This window comes from Penicillium arizonense (assembly GCF_001773325.1).
Source record: "Penicillium arizonense strain CBS 141311 chromosome Unknown PENARI_contig001, whole genome shotgun sequence".
NCBI lineage: Eukaryota > Fungi > Ascomycota > Eurotiomycetes > Eurotiales > Aspergillaceae > Penicillium > Penicillium arizonense.
This window is the reverse complement of record NW_019173278.1, coordinates 1,217,576-1,236,393: the sequence shown is the minus strand read 5'-3', so window position 1 is coordinate 1,236,393 and position 18,818 is coordinate 1,217,576. Positions and strand designations below refer to the sequence as shown.

Here is an 18,818-nt window from a genome sequence, read left to right as displayed (position 1 = left end):
GGTATTGTTTGGAGATTGAAGATGAATTTGATGTGACGAGACCGCGGTCTTGGCAAAGTTGCAGGATTACAGTTTTAGGTTGAGTTCATAGTTAAACAGGGCAACGAACGGCATTCGAGAGACTAACAGTGTATACTTATACTTCAAAAGCATTGCTAATCAAAGATGAGAGCTGGTATATCCTTCAAAACTATATTTCTTACGGCTTTACATGATTTTACGAATTGGGCGGAATCGCCGAAGTATAGTCCATGTTCGGGGAGACAAACACATGCATTGAGGGTATGATTCATTCAATTCATCGTTAATACGTGTAATTATCTCGATAGAGATATTCATGTTCTCAACACAGTTGAAAGACTGTGGTGTTATCCTGAAATAAACCAGGATTGTTCCTTGCGATCAATGACGGATATTTTGTCAGTCGAATTTTCACACTCTCGAGGTGTGAAATGGCCCAAGAGCGTAGCAGTCTCACCATTTTAGCATTCGAAAATGCATTAGCAAAGGTGGACTTGCGCTGATTTCGAGTCCGAGGCATTTCGGGATCGGTGAGTGCTGTGGCTACGACCAATATCTCATGATCCCCTCAGGGCAATTGCTGCCAGTAAGGCATTTTCAAGTCGTTGCTTCAATTCATCATTTGTGCCATTGGATTGATCTATTGCCTTGGGTGGTGAAGGCAAAGCTCCCAACTTGTACACTTTCTTGATTTTGCTGACATCGGAGACTTCAGAAAGTGTCTTATCATCGAAAGGTACAGAAGTCCCTTGAACTGAGGCGCCAAGATGGGCGGCGACAGACTCATGTGTTATCTCTGGCGAGACAGAGACTTTGACTACCAAGAGGTCTTTGGTTGAATCGGCAATGCCGAATCTGCGGAATGACTCGGCAATCTAACTCCGTGTTAGCTCCGTGACAAATTGCACCGCCTCTCTATACACACATTATTGGTAGAGTTGAACGAGAATACAATTTCGGAATGCACGTTGCGAGACTTCAGTCGATTGTGCATATAGTCATTGACGGCTCTGAACACAGCAGCAGTGGCATGTGCCCTTGAAAGAACCTAATGTGGGGTGTCAATTTCAGGACATGAAACATACATTTTGGAGTCCAATGGTCTAATTTCAAGAAGACATATCCTCACATACCATGCTTGCATCAATCAGAGCATATTCGAATTCTGCATTGCCAGCAAGAAGCTGTCCTTTCAAGAAGGCAGCATTTTGAACATCGCGATATAGAGCAACATGCACCGGCAGAGACGGTAAATGCGGCACATTGATAGTCTCCAAGTTCGAAGCCATGACTGAGAAGTCAGAATAAATGACGTAGAGTAAACCGATCTGATAAACCGAGGCGAGTTCAAGTGCTAAGAATATCAAATCCCATCTGTGAGTCACCTGACTATTCTGGAATTTTCCGGATTCCGGACTTAAGCATGAGTAATCACGAATCACGCTGATATCACCCGTCAAGCCGGTACTTAAATCTCCCCTCTTCACATCTCGATTATCACACCGCAACCATGGCTTTCTTCTTACGGCGGCCGTTCGCCGTATCATCGGCTCTTCGCCAGCTCCCCAAGGCCTCGAACACCGCTCGATTCATCCACAACTCCCCTCTCAAGCCCCAGGCACCTAAGCCTCAAGGAGCTTCGTCCTCGATCTTCGCCAAGTCCCGCTCGTCCTTCCGGAATGCATTCCGCCGTACCTACATGCAGCAGAGCTACAACACTGCTCAGGGTGGCAACATGACGCAGAAGCTGATTTATGGCGGCGCCATTGTCGGTGGTACCATCTTGGCGACCAACTTCATTTTTAACCGTGAGACGAGAGAGGACGGCGGCATGCCCGCTTACGAGCGTAGCTTCCTGAACGAAACCTTCATGCATACTGGTCTCGGTGTTGGTATCATTGGTGTTGCTGCTCGCGCTCTTCACATGAGCGGCTGGTCTTATCGTCTCATGGCTATGAACCCTTGGCTCGTTATGGGTGTCGGTCTCGTCGGCAGCATCGGCTCCATGTACGGAACTTTCTACACCTCCCCTGATAAGTAAGTTTTGAACCCTTTTCTTTCAGTCCCGCGAGTGATCCAGCAAGTGACATACAAACTAACACTTGAGATAGCTACGTCGTGAAGTATGGCTGCTGGACCCTGTTCAACCTCACCCAGGCTGCTCTTCTCTCCCCGTTGATGTTCATGCACCCCGCCATCCTCGCTCGTGCCGGTCTTTACACTGTTGGTATGATGGGCTCCATCGCCTTCGTCGGTGCCACCGCCAAGCAGGAGAAGTACCTTTACCTCGGTGGTCCTCTTCTTGCTGGTGTTGCCATCGTTGCTCTCTCCGGACTCGCCCCCATGGTTCTCCCAGCCACTGCTGCTCGCACTTTGATGTGGTCTGAACGTCTCTGGCTCTACGGTGGTCTTGCCGTCTTCGGTGGCTTCACCCTGTATGACGTCCAAAAGATTCTGCACCACGCCCGCCTTGCTGAGCGCGGCCTGATCAAGCGCGACGTTGTCAACGAGAGTGTCAGCCTTGAGCTGGACTTCATTAACATTTTCGTTCGCATGGTCCAGATCCTCGGCATGCGCAACAACAACCGTCGTTAAGCGGTCTGCATTTCATGGCAATGGAGCGGACTGTTATTGGCCTTGCTCAACACGGATCTGGAGTTCTCTTTTTGCTTAACTAACAACCTTGTATTTTAACCGTTCATGTGTCTTTCTTTTCTTTTCTTTTTTTTTTTTTGTTTTTTCTGGTCTTATGGGTCGAAGCCTCTGCGCAAGGGCACGCCTTTCATTGTTCGCACCGACGAACCTACAACAAATGGGATGAATACAATCTCCGCTCTAGTTAGAAAATCTCCCTTAGAACTCATCTACTTTGCTGGTGCTTCTTCAGAAATACAAATTCATTTGGACCAAAGCCTTCGTCTTAGTAGCTCTCGCTAACCGATCAAGTTGCGCAATATGCTTGAACTAGCAATTTGTGTCGCAAGAGAAGTAGAGTAATTGAGTGCCTAGGATAAATAAGGCAAGATAGTAAGCTTAGGAAATAATAGTATGCACTTGCTGGAACTTAGCAGGGTAGTCCTGGTCATGTGATCGCGAGCTTGAAGGTGAGGCTTGCCTAACCAAGACTGCGATCCAGACTCGGACTCATTGAACACTACCAACGGCGAAGTTAACCTTCTCAATACCCCACCACCACCGTCGCATCGAAGGTATACTCAGCACCACACAATATGTCGAACGAAATGGAAGTCGATCCTCCTGTCGCACAAGACGACGCACCCGAGCAATCTGGCAGCTTTGAGCCGCGGACACAGGAAAACGCGGTCGCTGTGCGCAGTATTGAAGGATGGATCATCATTGTATCCAACATCCATGAGGAAGCATCAGAAGAGGACGTCACCGATCTATTCGCGGAGTACGGAGAGATTAAAAACTTCAGCTTGAACCTCGACCGCCGGACGGGTTATGCCAAGGTGCGCTCCTACTTGGCCCAATGGGACAATCAACTTGAGACAGACTCTCAGGGTCTTGTTTTCTGAGTGTTGATTTCTTGTGACGATCCATTCTGAATCTTGAACTAACCTAACTGTCTACAAGGGCTACGCATTGATTGAATACTCAACCCTCCCCGAAGCCAGCGACGCTATTCAGAACCTGAACGACACCAAGCTCCTCGACCAGACCATTCATGTTGACTACGCATTTGTTCGTCCGCCCCCATCTGGCAAGGGCAAGAATGGAGCATCCAAGGGCCGGGGTGGCCGGAATCGCAGCCGAAGCCCCAACCGCAGTCGCAGCCCTGAAGCCGCCGGTGACCGGGAATAAGCTCTTTAATGGACATGAAGGATGAAATTTGACGGAGGTGCATTGCTTGTGACCTTTCATTTGATACCTGGGGCTTTCACGTTTATTCTCGCCTTTTCTTTTTCCACTGCTGCGCTGTTACCTCGAACCTCTTCCCACCAGTTCCCCTGAATATCTCCCTTGATGAATGGATCATCTGGTCTTCGCGGGTGTTACCCCTCTTTGGACCTCTCCGGTTCACGCTGATTGAGATGTGCCATGGGACACATCCGCATAGAGGTATACGCCGGCGCCGCGATAGATTGCCGTAATGGTATGGGATCCCAGTCTTGACCCGTCACGAAACCATGCTGACCTCGATTCAGAAATAAAAGGCAATTTCGATAAAATTGAAAGTTGAACTATCAAATTAGCGAAGACCATCTTGGCTCCTTAGCCCAACCTTTCAGTAATGTACGTTATGCAGGACGCCTTTCATTGCAAGTGACTTTTCATCACCCTTGTTGATCTTGAGGGTCATTCTGTAACCGAACAGAATGCGATTCGCTGGTTCTCCATTTGTAGTGTAGCCCTTAGTCGCTTGACTTCGTATCCGATGCCTTGCAGGTGGATCACGCGACAGCCATGTGGCGCCATACTCCAGCCAATGTAATAATGCAAATTAGCTTTAGACTCACCAAGTAATCGGAAGCCCTGGCCTTACCAACACATGTAGGACCAAGTTCATGGATAGAGGTTGGGGCAAGGAAGCGGGTCCGGTGACTAAGGCCGAACCCTGGCCCGTTTTCCCCGCATGAGCCTATCCTGCGCTCTTCCTCTTTTTCACGCCATTGCGAACTCTCTCCTTATATACGCATAGCACGGCTCTATTACCTGGTGTCTGGGGATCTGGTTCTGGCAGGATCACTTTCCTGAGACAGAATGGCTCCCCAACACACTTCCTCTAGCCCTTTGAGGCTACCACGGTCTCTATACTGTATCATTACACTGTGCTTCCTGTCATTCTCGGCTGGGGTCAATGCGCTGGCGTATCCGCCGCAAGATGTTTTGAGAGAATCATTATCGACCTTCAATCGGGGTTCCAGTGCCCTTGACGACTCTTTTGTGGAGACAGTCTTGGGAGATACTGAATCGGCTCCGGAAGAGTCAAGCCACGAACCAATTCTCGAAACATTACGGGATCTCATCGATGCACTGCGTGTTATGCAAGACAAATACTTTGTGTTATGGCAGGGCACGTGGCCTACCAGCATCGATTGGACTGCCGCGGTCCTGGGAACACAAGTTTCAGCGGCGCTGTCATCTCTAAGCTCTGGACCGCTTGATATCCCTGAGACGGATGAGCTGCAAGGATTGTCACACTCCACGCTTGAGAATACCGTCAGTCGATACTTCAGCCATACGTCCGCTTTCTACTTCGGCGAGAATGCCTTCAGTCTGAGGAACCAGGCTTACGATGACATGCTCTGGGTTGTACTGGGATGGTTGGAAAATATTAAGTTCCAAGACCTCCATTCAGATTTACACTATACCTCGTCTAACGCGAGTTCTGGACAGCCATGGTATGGCACCCAGTTCCGTGACTCTGCAGCACACAGAGCACGATTATTCTACGAGCTTGCCTCAGCGGGCTGGGACAAGACCCTTTGTGACGGCGGCATGATCTGGAGCCCATACCTGATGCCATACAAGAACGCCATCACGAACGAGCTGTTCATCTCCGCAAGCATCGGGATGTACCTATACTTCCCAGGAGACCCCATCGACTCGCCGTTCCTCGCCGACTCACAAGGCACCCATACAACACGGAAGAACCCACACAGCGCTGCCCATCTCAAGGCCGCAGTCGACGGGTACAAGTGGCTCAATAACTCGAACATGACCGGCCCCGGCCAGCTCTACGCTGATGGCTTCCATATCAGTGGTTACCAAAGCTCACAGAAACCAGGCTCGGGCAAGTGCGATGAACTCAACACTATGGTCTACACCTACAACCAAGGAGTCATCCTCAGCGGGCTGAGAGGACTCTGGCTAGCCACCAACTCGCAAGAGTATCTGATTGACGGCCACGAGCTAGTCCACAAGGTGCAGCAAGCCACCGGCTGGCCGTATATCTCCAGCCAGCAGTGGAAGGGACTCGGCCGCGGAGGCGTACTAGAAGACGCATGCGATTCCGGCGGCTACTGTTCCCAGGACGGGCAAACCTTCAAAGGAATCTTCTTCCATCATCTTGCAGAGTTCTGTCGGCCTTTGCAGCCACAAGAAGAACGATTTCTGGCAGACGCCATGATTGGCAGTCACTCAGCAGAGGATAGCTGGGACGAGATCTATCAATGGCATTTGGAACGCTGTCGCGCCTACGGTAGCTGGATCGAGCACAATGCGCAGGCTGCTTTGATGACTCGGGACAGCGATGGCAAGTTCGGTTCCTGGTGGGGTCGTCCGTATCGTCAGCTTGAGGCGGATGGTATCGTGGGTAGCAGTATCATCCCCGTTGATGCTATTGACTACCGCAACTTTGGTGACTCTGAGCCCTCGGCTGCGGGCTTCAGGCCGAAGGATTACAATGATCGTGGCCGTGGCCGTACGGTTGAAACACAGTCTGGCGGTATCGCAGTGTTAAGAGCCTTGTACCAATGGCAATCATGCGGTGCTCTATGAATAAAACTGAATGATTGGCGTTTTGGTGGTAGATAGGTTCTTACTCTCATTGAAAGGTGCTTCTTTTGGGGTTCTTTTTGTACAGTCTGCAGAGTCTCCAGGTTTCGGGTTTGAAATCGGTATCATATCCATTCAAGTTTGACATTGTCTTGTTAGAACTCTACCCGTAATAAAAAAAAGTAAACAAAAATGTATCACTCTGTTACTCTAATCCGGAGATGTCTCGGAGCCAGGTATACGTTTTGCAACAAGAAGCATGCATGTCTGTGTTATCAATCAGAAAGCCGAGAGAAACGGCAACGCATGAACGTGCCTCTCAGCCTTGTAAGAAAACCTGGCTTTAACTTAAATTACATGCGCCTACATATACAGTACATTCACGCACACCGCATCTGCCTTGGATCTCTTTCTCCCCGGATGATTGGTAGACAGAACGGATCACCATCTCGAGAGAGCTAGACCCCCACAAAACCGGAAAAGGGAAGGCGAAAACAGGAATTTCTTGGATCTGCCAAGAGGGACACTATAAGTGAAGATGTAGTATATTTGTGTGAGACTGTGGGTTAGACGGGAGATGTTCCAAGACATTTTGAGGCTGAGCTAAGATAACCTCATGTCTCTCTCCGGAGAGAGCCCCAGAAAAGGTCCACTGTGTGCACAGCGTCAACGACTCTTTCCCTATTCGGAAAGTTCTTTATGCTGTGCTCGCTTCTGTTCTGAGTCAACTCGTCTTCTGTACTGTATTCGATGGCTCGTAAACTACATGTATTATCCTGTGTACCTGAGTGGAGCCTAGAGACGGCGTTGAAACACTTTTATGTACTTTATTCATCCTGTCGCCCCGGGGGCCGTTGAAAACTTCAAAGTACGGCGCCTCGGACCCGTACTTCGAAACAGAGTCTTGTTCGGGGTATTGTTCGAAAATGGAATAGTGATTGGCACAGTTTCAAATTGCACAGCAGAGGACACCGAATTCTCGGTGCTACGATTGGCGCCAACAGCAAAGAAAAGACGGGAGGGCAACCAGTTATAGGGGGTCAAAATGGATGAAAACCCCCCACTCCCGTATTGAAAATGTATGCTAGTAAGCCATTGACGTTTACATGTCGAGGGGATGCTTTGTGTCTCATAGACAAAGCAATAGCTACACGTAGGCATTCGTGGATGTCTCACTTGCCGCGTTGTCTTTAGGAAGACATGTATTGAACACGGGCCTAACATTTAGTGTAGCGGCCCAAATTCGGTGAACATATACTCTTGTATAGTTACACACTCTGGCCTGAGCGTCTAGTCATCTGACTCTCGGAATCCAGGAACGAATCTGGTTTGATATTATCTCTTGTGGAGATCCATCTCCGATATCTAACTTCCTAATACCTTGACCCTCCGATTTTCTATATGCCGTCATGGCTCGTGTAGCGGAACACTGCTGCATTTCCCCGTAGTGGCATATCGGCAGTTCTGATTGATCCTGCCGGGAACGGAGCGAAGTTAAAAATTTAGGGTGGACTGAAACTATATACCACACTCGTCCTCATGAGACTAGGAGAGAACAGATCAATCTCAAGGTTTTCATGATCGGCGCCTATCTCCATTTCCACCTCGGCTAGCGATCCATCGAATAATAAGGGATGTCAAACCCCCGCGGGAATGGATCGTCTGAAGCCCAAGCGTTGGGCGCACATTGGTGGGCTAAGAGGAGTGTTGAGTGGTTGCGGTGCGGGAGATTACAAACCTGTGCGGAGACTGTCTTTTTTCCTCTTCCACAATGAAGTGTTCTGTTCACCTCTGATTGTCATTTTTCACCTATGATTGCCATTTTCGCGGTGGGAGCGGCTATACTCTGTACACCGCAGATAAACGTGATTTGGACTTGCTTAGAAAAGGATCTCCAAGGAGCCCTGGAAGAGGGGAGGAAGTTGAGTCGAAAGATGTTCACCACTTCAGTACGGGGTTTTATGCAGACTCTTATGTTCCGCGTGAATGAGAACCAGGACTGGCATGGCGTCATTTTGGCTTGTTGAGGCTCGATCGACATTGCATACTATCCACCCCCTGGAAAAACCTCCTTAAATCTATAATTACTCGGTTAAGGGTAGTCAACGGCGCTGTGGATAAGGTACCAATACTTGACCTAACCAATAAATAGAGCGGATGGCGGTGTACCAAGTACCTACTAAGGGGAAAGAGAAAGAACTTTGCCTTCACCGAGTAATAATTTAATATGTGGCTGCCACGCGCCTCCCCCACTTTCTTAGAGACATGGAACCTGAGAGGCTAAGAGAAAGGAATAGAGAAGAGAAATGATGATCATTACCAAGGGAATACTTTCCACCTACTGAAAAGGTGCTAAGATAGACAAGTTCCCACCCGGAGACTCCCTAGGTACTATCGTGTACCGCATCCGCCGCACCGACCAACAAGTCACTCAGATGTACCCTTCCATGCCGTAACACCGATACCGACCCTCTCTTCCTTTCCCTCNCCCCAAAGCTCTTCACCTCCTCTACATCTCTTAGAACCTCGACTTACCCTACTATACCCTACTCTCTTTCGTCTCCCCCCTTTCAACTCTCCCGGTCCCGCCCATTTCGCCCTGAATTGAATTTTACTCATCTCGACCAGCTCCCTTCAAGTCGACCCCGGTCGTCTTTACCAGGAAAATTACCATCTCTCTCTCCTTTCGACTTTCCACCGACCCCGGTAGCTACCTCAAGCGTAACACAGATTTCTCGTCTGGGGTACATCGCTAGGGGTAGACCGTGGTCGTTTTCATCAGCCTCCGCTTTTCCTCCGGGCCCTTTAAAACCCTGACCCAATCGTGGAATCTTCATTACACCGCCACCCTGGACGTCTTTTTGATCCTGTGTGTCGCGAGCAGTAACCCTTATGGCCTCAGATACAGCGATGACTGAAGCCTCTCCTGTTGATACCTTGCCGCACCCAAACGACGGTGGCCGCATGCATATGTCATCCCTTTCTTCATCATCTTCCATATCCGACGCAGAAACAGAGCGTCGAGGCCGATCAGAACGCCCCCGAATGGCGAGCCGAAAACCCAGTGCTTCTATCCTTGTCCCTCGGGATCACCCCGAAATCGAAATTGAGGAGGAGGAGTTCCCCCCAGACGACGCCCGCGCCATGAGTCCCCGACGGAATTCCGCCGATTTAGAACGCTTGGGCAAAGAGGCCCGTCAAACTCTACAAGAGTGAGTTTTACAAGCAGTTTGGGAGGAAACTATGATCTGAGTTTTGCAGTGGCTAATTCTTGGGGAAAATAGACAAGCCAAGGCCCTTCAGTCATCCCTCCAGGCTCTCGCCGAGCGTATCGACGCAGTGAAATCGGACCACGACAAGTTGGAAAACGAGAACAAAATCCTACAAGACTACATCGGTGGTCTCACCCGCAACATGACCAAGAGCGAAATGACCCGCAGTACGAAGGCCCGCAAAGCGCAAAAGTAAATGGGCCATCCCCCGATGGGCAGAATGTCGCAAGATGGTCGAAGATCCCATTCCGTGAACATCAAACTGGGGGTTTTGCGACAGGGGGGTTTCCTCAAAAGTGCGCCCGACCGATTCTACCGAGTTCCGATTTATCTTCACTTGCCCATTACGAAGAAATCCTTCCATATTTCTCTTCTCGCACATCCGACTGGTCGCTCCATGTTACATGTCCAGGTCAGCATGTTACGGTATCAACAACGACAGGGTTGAGGTCTCTGGCAACACGAATGTCTTCCCTCTCTCCGAAATGGGAGGTCAGCAGTTATCCAGGGACGTCTTACGATCGCCACTTTCTCACACATATCCACCCGACTGGTTCGGCCACCCGCAAAATTCCAAAAAAAAAAAGAAAATCACATTTTCGAGTTGAACGCCACAACGCCATCATCGTCTCCACAGCCCCCTGTTCAACCGGGATCGAACCGCTGGATCGATGAGGCTGAATTCGGATCTATCTACTCAAGGGGGTTCAAGGGATCATTCGTGACATCATTGCATGCCTTGGTGTTCGTCAAGTGGTCCGCCACCTGAACCTTGGCAATCTTGGTGTTTCCGTTCTTCTTGCATCATCCTCAACGCGGTGTGCGACGTTCTCCAGTGTGGCCACCTGCCTCTCTTCATCCCTTGTCGATATTATTGGGCTTCCTCGTTCGTCACTTCTCTTACTCGGTGTTCGTTTTCTCTCGCGGCGGCTTTGTGAACCATGTTTCACTTGTACTTTTTTTATCCTTCGTTTGTTTTCTTTTTTCTTTTTTTTTTTTGTCTTTCGATGCATAGCACATTGGGCGTTTCGGGGACTGGGACTAGACTCGATTTGATTGAATGACTCTTGCTGAAGCCGCACTGGAAATGTTTTCTCGTCATGGTTGCATTTGCATGGTGACGGTAATGGTCACAACAGGACGGCGTGGAAAGTGGAAAGCATCTTAGGGGTCCTTCGGAGCAGTCCACTTGTCTTCTTATTTTTACCTCTCATATGCCCTTTCGGTTTTCGGGGGGTTCTCTGTACATCTGCGTTTTGTCATTCTTCTTTTCTTCCTTTCGTTTCTCTCCGACTATTCTTCTCCCTGCCTCTCGACCTCTCGACCTCGACCTCTTTCCGCTGGACTGACTATCCCCACCGATTACTTTCTTGTCTCTCCAATACGGGGAGACAGAGATGTCGACTCCCGTCATCTCTTTATTGCCCCTCTATTTTTTACTTCTTTCACTTGCACTTTGCACTTGCTATACCCACGAGCGTGCATGTCTCAAGTTTCCCCTTTTACCCTTTTTTTTCTCTTTTTTTTTCTTTTTCTATTTTTCAAAGTCCTCATCTCATTCATACCCCTTTTTATCGAGCCCGCATGGCTGGTAGCATTGTGGTTTCAACCATGGCAGCAAATGGAAACTATTTCAGATCAAACCGTCTTCCTTGTAGATCTCTTTTCGTTTATCGCCTTATTTTTGAACCAGCCATAGCCGGACACGTAGATCCCCCGTATATATTGATTGGGTCGATGAACCTGAACGTGAAAATAAAAGGGGGATCCCGAAACATTCCCAACTACTGATGATCCCATCAAATTGACTTAATACGAGGTATTAAAACAAGACAAATCGTAATGCGCGGAGTGCGTGCTTGACTTGACATGCAGTAACGTTATCCACTATAGTACATTACATTATATTACATCTGGGCGATTGGATCAGTTTATCAAAGTGATCATCTCGGACCCAACAAGGCCAAGGATACATATGCAATATATTAGACGACAGCGTGTTCACCCCCTCCCCTTCCCCCTCAATCTCATCCCGATAACTCAATCCAGGGCAGATTATCTACTCTACATTGGTCGTGGAGGGTACCAAAACCACACGGACGGGGTCAATGCGATCTGAAGAGCCTGGGCAATATGACCGTTTGCATTCGCGCAGGAGATCGCCAGTCGGACCCGAGCGACTTCTTCACCGATTCTTTGCGCGTGCCCGCTTTCGTTTTCAAGCGCAATTCTGGGCTTGACATCTGGCACTAAGTTGCGTGGGAAGATCACGTCTAGATTAAATTGCTGGAATACACATACACCGGGAGCTAAGTACGTTGACTGGATATTGAGATGGTTTATGGGTGAGGCATATATTGCGGACGATCGATGAGAGGGTGATACGCAAAGTATTCTTGAGGAATCAGTATGCAGGAGCGTTTTATTATACCCATCTAGGTAGCTGCCCAGGTAAGTTAACCATTTAGCCCAATGAACGACGATAACCTACTTTGTGGGGCTATAGGGGTCTCATAGCCTTTGCATGTAAAAACGTTTATGTTTAAAGTTATTGATCGCTCTGATAGAAACGGTTCTTCTACTAGGATCTACGTGGATATATTGTTTACTGCATCTACAAGAGGCCATAGGCCGATAAAAAAGAAAGAAAGATATGGCTGTACCCCATGGAGAGGGGAAACGCAAATAATGCGTAGGTGTCATACCAAGGCGCAACCACAGTTTAGGCACCTGTACATACATACTCCAGGCAGGTGTCATTACTGACACCCTGAGAATACCACCAACGGTGCTGGTGGCGAGGCTATGGGCGATACGGATGTGACTGAGATTGAGTGGATGGGAACTAGATATACGAGCGTGCAGAACCGGATTAATGGTCGCATTGTTGCTATCTCGTGTTCTCGGATATGTATACCAAGGTTGGTGCGCAGGCTACTTCCGTTGTTGGCACTGAGGATGGTGATAGCCAGGCTAACTGGGTGACGAGTGGATCGAATGATTGCTCTAATGCTTATGCTGCTACCTTTGGCAGTGCTAATGCTGTTGTTTCTTAGGAGGAGATCTCCAACCCTACTGTGATTTCATTGCTATGGGTTGTCGGGGTACTTTTGTTGGTACTTTCTTCCAGCAGGTTGATTCCATTGGTGCGAAGGTTGGCGAGCCGATTTCCAGTGGGGATGTTCCTGTTGCTAGTAATATGGTCACTATGTCTGATGGCCGTGTTTGCTGGCCTTATGTTAGTATGACTTAGGATTGTCGCAGGCTATTGATGATTCTGCTTCTAGGTCCAGCACCAAGAAGATGAGCATTGCTTGTTTGAGTCTTGGAGATGTTGCTTCTTCTGCTGCTGTGTCTGCTTCGTCTACCTCATCTGCTACTGTTGCTGCTACCACCGCCGCCTCTACTGCTTCTACTTCCACTGCCGCCGCTACCACTGCCTCCGTTGACGCCTCTTGCAACGTCGCTACTGAGGCCTCTGACTGTTCAGCTAGTGCCTCTACTAAGGTCGCCTTCGTTGTGGTTTCTGCTGCCTCATCTACCGCTGCTGCTGCTGCCGCCGCCGCTGCCGCCTCAGACGCCTCATCCGATTCCTCAAACGCTTCTCCTGAGGTTTCTGCTGCTGCCATCTTATTTTGGCCGTCCGCAAAGCCTCCAACGGCGAAGCTGCGCAGAGCTCCCTCCTAGCCTCGTTTCCCGCTTCAGCAAGATCCTAGTGGTCGAGGTCTGGGAATTGGATCTGAATATCTATGCTAGTATGATTGCCCTTGTCAAACGCCTTAAGGGTCCAACATTCAGATCGACTTTGCTCTTCTCAACACCGGTGTTGCCAACTTCAACTTTAACGTGAACCGGTCTACCTCTCACGAAACAACTGTTCAGATCAACTGGCTGAGCACAGCTCTCCTTAGTTGCCCATGCTCAATCAGCAGGCTGCCGACAACCCCAACCACAGCCGTCCGGTGATTTCTATTGTCGGCAGTGAAACTGCCGCCTGGGCCAAATTAGAGGAAGCCCAGGTCTCTACCATGGAAGGAACCCCCCTTATAACTTTGCTGGATGACCAGAGTTACTTCGACATGGGTGATCGATACTATACTCTAAGCTGCTGTACTAGCTTTTCTTCCTCGGGCTATTCCACACCCACCGATCCAGTGCCCAGCGCTCCAAAGGCATCATTCTAAACTTGGTCAAAGCTTTTGGGATTCTCTCAATTCTTGGCCAATGCGCGTCTTGCCTGAGTACCTGGTTCTATTGAAACAGAATCGTCCGAGTGCCTTGCTACATTTGGGCTACTATGCCATTCTTCTACGGCCACTTCAGGGAAAATGGTTCCTGAGAGACCGGGTTACGAAACTGGTCGATGTGATTGCGCGACGGTTAGAGGGGAGATGCTCACCACAGATCTGGGACTTATTTTTCGAGATTCGGCAGATCTTCGTAGTTTGATATGAGAGATGAGACGACTGCAAAGGTACTCATTCATATAAGAGTGAGACTCCATTCCAACAATCACATGATCGTTATATAGCCCTAAGAGCACTATCTCGTGGCTTCCCGGTCGTCTTGGGAGGTCCAATGATGGAGTACTTGCATATTCTTAAATGAACTGCACGGGTAGTGCTATGTTCTACTACGATAATCAACGTAAACCCGCGGCTGGCTGCTTTTGACATTTTCAACGGTTGGCTTATCCAAGTTCAGTCAATGAATATAACATATGCTAACTGTTGTCCCGTTTCATTTCAACTATATAAACATACTTTCATGCAAATCATAACCGGAGGCATAATATAGATGCTCATTGCTTGTGATATTGACCCAAACATCATGACGCACCGGCAAGACCAGACCTCCAGCTTCCAGATAGGGCCATCGTTGATCTCCGGTTGAAATGAACTCAAGAAGTTACAGCTAATGATCAAGATTGAAAGATGGAGACCCGGGAGAGATATACATATCTTACTCAATAGCTTATACGTCTTGAACGTTAACAGCTCAATCTAGACCCTAAGCGAGTTTGAACGATGGATTCAATCGGCTTGCTAAAACCAAGGTGTTTTGAGAGGAGTTACACATAGCTTGAGAACAGTTAGACCTACTATGCGAGTCATTCAGGTCTAGTAATAGAGCCAAAGGTGTGAATATGAGTAAGCCGCAGAAGGAATGAACGGCAAAAATTTTCTCTTTTTGAGGTGGTGTCAAACCAGTGAAAAAGATGATTACTCGCTTCGAGACTCAGTTTCGTGTAGAGACTGTCCAACGCTTCATCAGTGGCACTCTATACACCGTATACACATCATTTATGACTCTTGTTGTACCTTGCTAAGGGTCTACTGTTTACATGCTTCGACTACATTTACTCAATCAAAGCAAGTGATAAGGTCAATATACGAATTTATCTTCGAACCCACGTCTAGCGAGAATCAAACGCCATATGGCACAGAGTACGGGAGATAAATAAGGAAAAGGAAGAAAGCCAAGTCGGAAATCAGCAAGATACATCATCGTGGAAGTCCTGATAAGGAACTGATTTAATAAAAACTTCTGTGGTGTCCTGTGTATGTGTTGGGGTGCTGTGAGAGTGCGCGCAAGGGACTCTTTGGGTAGTTAAGAGGCAAAGTAGACAAAATAACAAGGAGAATGAAAAACGAAAAAGAGGAGACAGATAGATATCCCCAGGCAGAGAACACAAGCACCGGGCCAAAAGCAAAGGAGGCACAAGGTAAGTAGAGGATCGAAGTGAAATGGACCAGAGAGTACCAACATCAAAGAACGGTTATTTCTCTAGCAGGCTCTTGCGAGCCCTGGCAGGAGAGCAAGCCAACTCATGTCAATACATCTCACGGTCCTTTTCTCCTCGTCTCCACTCTATGTCCTTGCACTGGGAGACCCGTCGCGCGCTCTCTCTCTCGGTTGTCCCATCCGTCCTGAGGACGTGAGTCCTTCAACAAGATCTTTTTAGGTGTTACTCATTTACTCGGCGGGCTTCTCACCCTCGGTGGCCGGGGCTTCCTCCTTCTTCTCGGCAGGGGCGGCGCTGTCGGCAGCGGGCTCAGCCTCGGACGAGGTCCAGAGAGTCTAGAAAGACTGGTCAGTATTTGTACTTCATCCATGCAGAGCGTAGTACGTACCAGGTTATCACGGAGGAGCTGCATGATGAGGGTGGAGTCCTTGTAGCTCTCCTCGCTCAGGGTGTCGAGCTCTGCAGACAAATGTTAGTTCTGAATCATGGACGCTTCGAGGAAATATGTCGAGACGTACCAGCAATAGCATCGTCGAAGGCGAGCTTAGCGAGGTGGCAAGCCTGGTCGGGAGAGTTGAGGATCTCGTAGTAGAAGACGGAGAAGTTAAGGGCGAGGCCGAGACGGATGGGGTGGGTAGGGGCGAGGTCAGTCTGGGCGATCTCAGTGGCGGCCTTGTAGGCCTCCAGAGAGTAGTCGGCGGCACCCTTGCGGCGCTCGCCAATGGCGAACTCGGCAAGGTAACGGTGGTAGTCACCCTTCATCTTGTGGTAGAAGACCTTCGACTCGCCGCTCTGGGCGGACTTGATGAGGTGCTCATCGAGAACCTCGAGGATGTCATCGCAGATCTTGGCAAGCTCGGCCTCGATCTTCTGGCGGTACTCCTTAATCAGAGTGACCTGGGACTCGTTGCCCTTGGACTCCTCCTTCTGCTCGATCGAGGTGACGATTCTCCAGGAAGCACGGCGGGCACCGATGACGTTCTTGTAAGCGACGGACAGGAGATTCCGCTCCTCGACGGTGAGCTCAACGTCGGCCGAGGCAACGACCTTCATGTTCTCGACCATCTCTGTGTCGCATGGTCAGCGGATATGACTGAGATTCTGGGGTTGATCAACCAACCTTCATAGCGCTCAGCCTGCTCAGCGAGCTTGGCGAGGTAGACAGCGTCTTCGTGACCCATGATGAAAATGTGTTTTCTGCAGGGATTAGACCAGGTTAGCTATTTTTCAACTAAATTTCTTGAGTTGCCGCGATTTTCGAGATAGAAGGTATCAAATCACGCCATCGAGAGCAGTGCAAGCAAGGCGGTCGGGAGGGGTAGACAATAACCCCTCAAGCATCGAGGGGTCCAGGTGTAATTTTTCCAAGAATATCATGTAGAGGATGGTCAAGTCATTGGGACGAAAATGCGTGATGGCAGATCATGACGATCGTTGGTGATAGCTCAGTGGCCACACTGCCTTGGTTCCCCTGCGTAGTTGGGTATCGCAGGAAAGCGGTCGCGGCACCGGTTCAGCGGGTAAACAAGGCAACGAAGACATGTAGTTTCCACCGTAATATCGTGACGCGATTCCATCGACCGGACTTGACCTCAAAGATATTTTGGAGGGAAGAGGGGGAGGTTGTCTTTTCGAGCCTTGAAACCAGATTCGTGATGTGTGTGTGTGAGGGGGGGAAAGAATGATGTGTGACGTGGGAATGGAAGTATCAGGAGATAGACACAGAGAACACTCACCTTGTTTAAAGAGAAAAAGGTGGAAAAGGAGATAGATGGATGGGGGATGGAAGGGAGTTGAAGAGAGAGAAGGGGAGAGGAGAAGGAGGGGGGGAAACACAGAAGGCGGTGTTGTTGGGATTTACGCCTGAACAACCCACTTCTTCGGCTTCTATTGAAAGGAACAGACTACGGAGTACTGATCATTTACTCTAATTAATTCTCATTTCTCTTCCAACTTTGTACTGGTACTTCGTGTACCTCCTACGCACACACTCTCTCTCCTCCTCATCTTCTATGTGGTTCGGTGGGCCAACATCGTCATCTCCCATTCCGCGCCAATCGCCCGGGGTTCCTTACTTGCGCCTTATTAGAGAACCATCCAAGGCAGACCAGCCGCTAGTTCCATGTTGACTCCCGTGTCTACCGTTTTTTTGCTACTTTTTTGGGGGGGACCCGGTCTAGACAAGAGGCAGGCTTAGCAGGTCATCTGCAGAGTCTCTCATGATCTCGTAGTTTACAAGTCGAATGAGAGCTCATCTACTTATCGCATCTCCTCTGCGCCGGAAACAGAAATTTTTGTTCACATGACTTGCTGACATAATTTTGATCTGACATAATTCACTCACATGACGTTTCTTGGCATGTTATGTCATGGCTGCTTGCCTGACCTGCTCCTCTTGTACCTTTGTAAACTTTCCCCTTTCAACCTTCTCTCTCTTTCAAACCGTACTATTCCATCAAGATGCTCCGTCAATTCATTGTCCGCCCTGCCGTCACTGCCAACCGGGCAGTTATGACCCGCTCATTCTCCGCCGCTGTCCCTCGGATGGGTGAGGGTGACACTGGCGCCCCTCGTTCCGGTACTGGTGCCACTTCTGGGTAAGCAAGATACATATCCGAGGTCTTCCTGTGGCAGTCTGGCCTGGGTTTCAGTTGCTAGCCCAGCATGTCGGTCTTGCTGCAGGTTGATGACATCATACTCGCAATGATCATCGCTAACATCTTTGCTCTGCCAGTGACGCATTCACCCGCCGCGAGGCCGCTCAGGAGAGCCTTTACATCCGCGAGAAGGAGTTGGAGAAGTAAGTCTTACCGTTGGACCGTCGAACCAAGAAGATGAGCTAATCGTGCTGTCAGGCTTGCTGCACTCAAGAAGAAGATTACTGAACAGCGCAAGCACCTCGATGAGCTCGAGACCCACATGTGAGTGCACTCTTCTATATCCTCGAGAGGATTCTCTGTCATTTCACCAGCTCGCTGGACTTGACAATGCAATATAAATGACATAACTGACCCGTTTTCATTTAGTGATGGTCTGAGCCGCCAATAGACTCATCCTCTATGCATTCTGCATTTATGAATAGCTACACTAAGCTCAGTGTATAATACCATCTCCACTCCAAGCCATCCGGGTTTGCTTGCTGGATAGAGCTCCGTTTTTCATTACTAGCGCCTATGCCTCGGTAAAGCATCTCTCTGCCATCAATTTCCGGGGTTTCTCTATTGAATTTTGCACTGTGTATGAGATCCGTGATTTGTGTCCCTGTAGCCTCGAGGGCATTCCTGCGTATGGGAATGATATCGAGCTGGTCTGATAAC

The 18,818-nt window shown here is 49.1% G+C and overlaps 8 protein-coding genes across 8 annotated transcripts; 6 read left to right on the top strand and 2 right to left on the bottom strand.

The window, feature by feature from the left end:
- Positions 1-578: 578 nt before the first annotated feature.
- On the bottom strand, positions 579-1,310 carry PENARI_c001G00479 (EKC/KEOPS complex subunit CGI121/TPRKB; the record flags this gene model as incomplete). Its single annotated transcript, XM_022626152.1, has 3 exons — positions 579-896; positions 947-1,069; positions 1,155-1,310. The coding sequence occupies 3 exons, from the start codon at positions 1,308-1,310 to the stop codon at positions 579-581; spliced, it is 597 nt and encodes a 198-aa protein (XP_022493137.1).
- A 221-nt stretch (positions 1,311-1,531) lies between these two features.
- PENARI_c001G02612 (Bax Inhibitor family protein) lies at positions 1,532-2,616 on the top strand (the record flags this gene model as incomplete). The annotated part of the gene is made up of 2 exons (XM_022626322.1): positions 1,532-2,058; positions 2,133-2,616. The coding sequence occupies 2 exons, from the start codon at positions 1,532-1,534 to the stop codon at positions 2,614-2,616; spliced, it is 1,011 nt and encodes a 336-aa protein (XP_022494008.1).
- A 635-nt stretch (positions 2,617-3,251) lies between these two features.
- PENARI_c001G06573 (RBM8 family RNA-binding protein) lies at positions 3,252-3,846 on the top strand (the record flags this gene model as incomplete). Its single annotated transcript, XM_022626652.1, has 2 exons — positions 3,252-3,494; positions 3,619-3,846. The coding sequence occupies 2 exons, from the start codon at positions 3,252-3,254 to the stop codon at positions 3,844-3,846; spliced, it is 471 nt and encodes a 156-aa protein (XP_022493084.1).
- A 900-nt stretch (positions 3,847-4,746) lies between these two features.
- PENARI_c001G01204 (putative glycosyl hydrolase) lies at positions 4,747-6,486 on the top strand (the record flags this gene model as incomplete). The annotated part of the gene is made up of 1 exon (XM_022626217.1): positions 4,747-6,486. One exon carries the CDS (start codon positions 4,747-4,749, stop codon positions 6,484-6,486), a length of 1,740 nt encoding a protein of 579 aa, XP_022493981.1.
- A 2,889-nt stretch (positions 6,487-9,375) lies between these two features.
- PENARI_c001G11812 (short coiled-coil protein) lies at positions 9,376-9,951 on the top strand (the record flags this gene model as incomplete). Its single annotated transcript, XM_022627060.1, has 2 exons — positions 9,376-9,695; positions 9,768-9,951. 2 exons carry the CDS (start codon positions 9,376-9,378, stop codon positions 9,949-9,951), a joined length of 504 nt encoding a protein of 167 aa, XP_022493400.1.
- A 2,713-nt stretch (positions 9,952-12,664) lies between these two features.
- PENARI_c001G06221 (uncharacterized protein) lies at positions 12,665-13,939 on the top strand (the record flags this gene model as incomplete). The annotated part of the gene is made up of 6 exons (XM_022626621.1): positions 12,665-12,736; positions 12,812-12,832; positions 12,886-12,942; positions 12,999-13,367; positions 13,554-13,601; positions 13,667-13,939. 6 exons carry the CDS (start codon positions 12,665-12,667, stop codon positions 13,937-13,939), a joined length of 840 nt encoding a protein of 279 aa, XP_022494022.1.
- Positions 13,940-15,731: 1,792 nt separating this feature from the next.
- Positions 15,732-16,682, bottom strand: artA (14-3-3 adaptor artA; the record flags this gene model as incomplete). Its single annotated transcript, XM_022626847.1, has 4 exons — positions 15,732-15,836; positions 15,890-15,960; positions 16,020-16,568; positions 16,622-16,682. The coding sequence occupies 4 exons, from the start codon at positions 16,680-16,682 to the stop codon at positions 15,732-15,734; spliced, it is 786 nt and encodes a 261-aa protein (XP_022493190.1).
- Positions 16,683-17,961: 1,279 nt separating this feature from the next.
- On the top strand, positions 17,962-18,549 carry PENARI_c001G09953 (uncharacterized protein; the record flags this gene model as incomplete). Its single annotated transcript, XM_022626911.1, has 4 exons — positions 17,962-18,098; positions 18,236-18,301; positions 18,357-18,422; positions 18,528-18,549. 4 exons carry the CDS (start codon positions 17,962-17,964, stop codon positions 18,547-18,549), a joined length of 291 nt encoding a protein of 96 aa, XP_022493570.1.
- Positions 18,550-18,818: the final 269 nt, after the last annotated feature.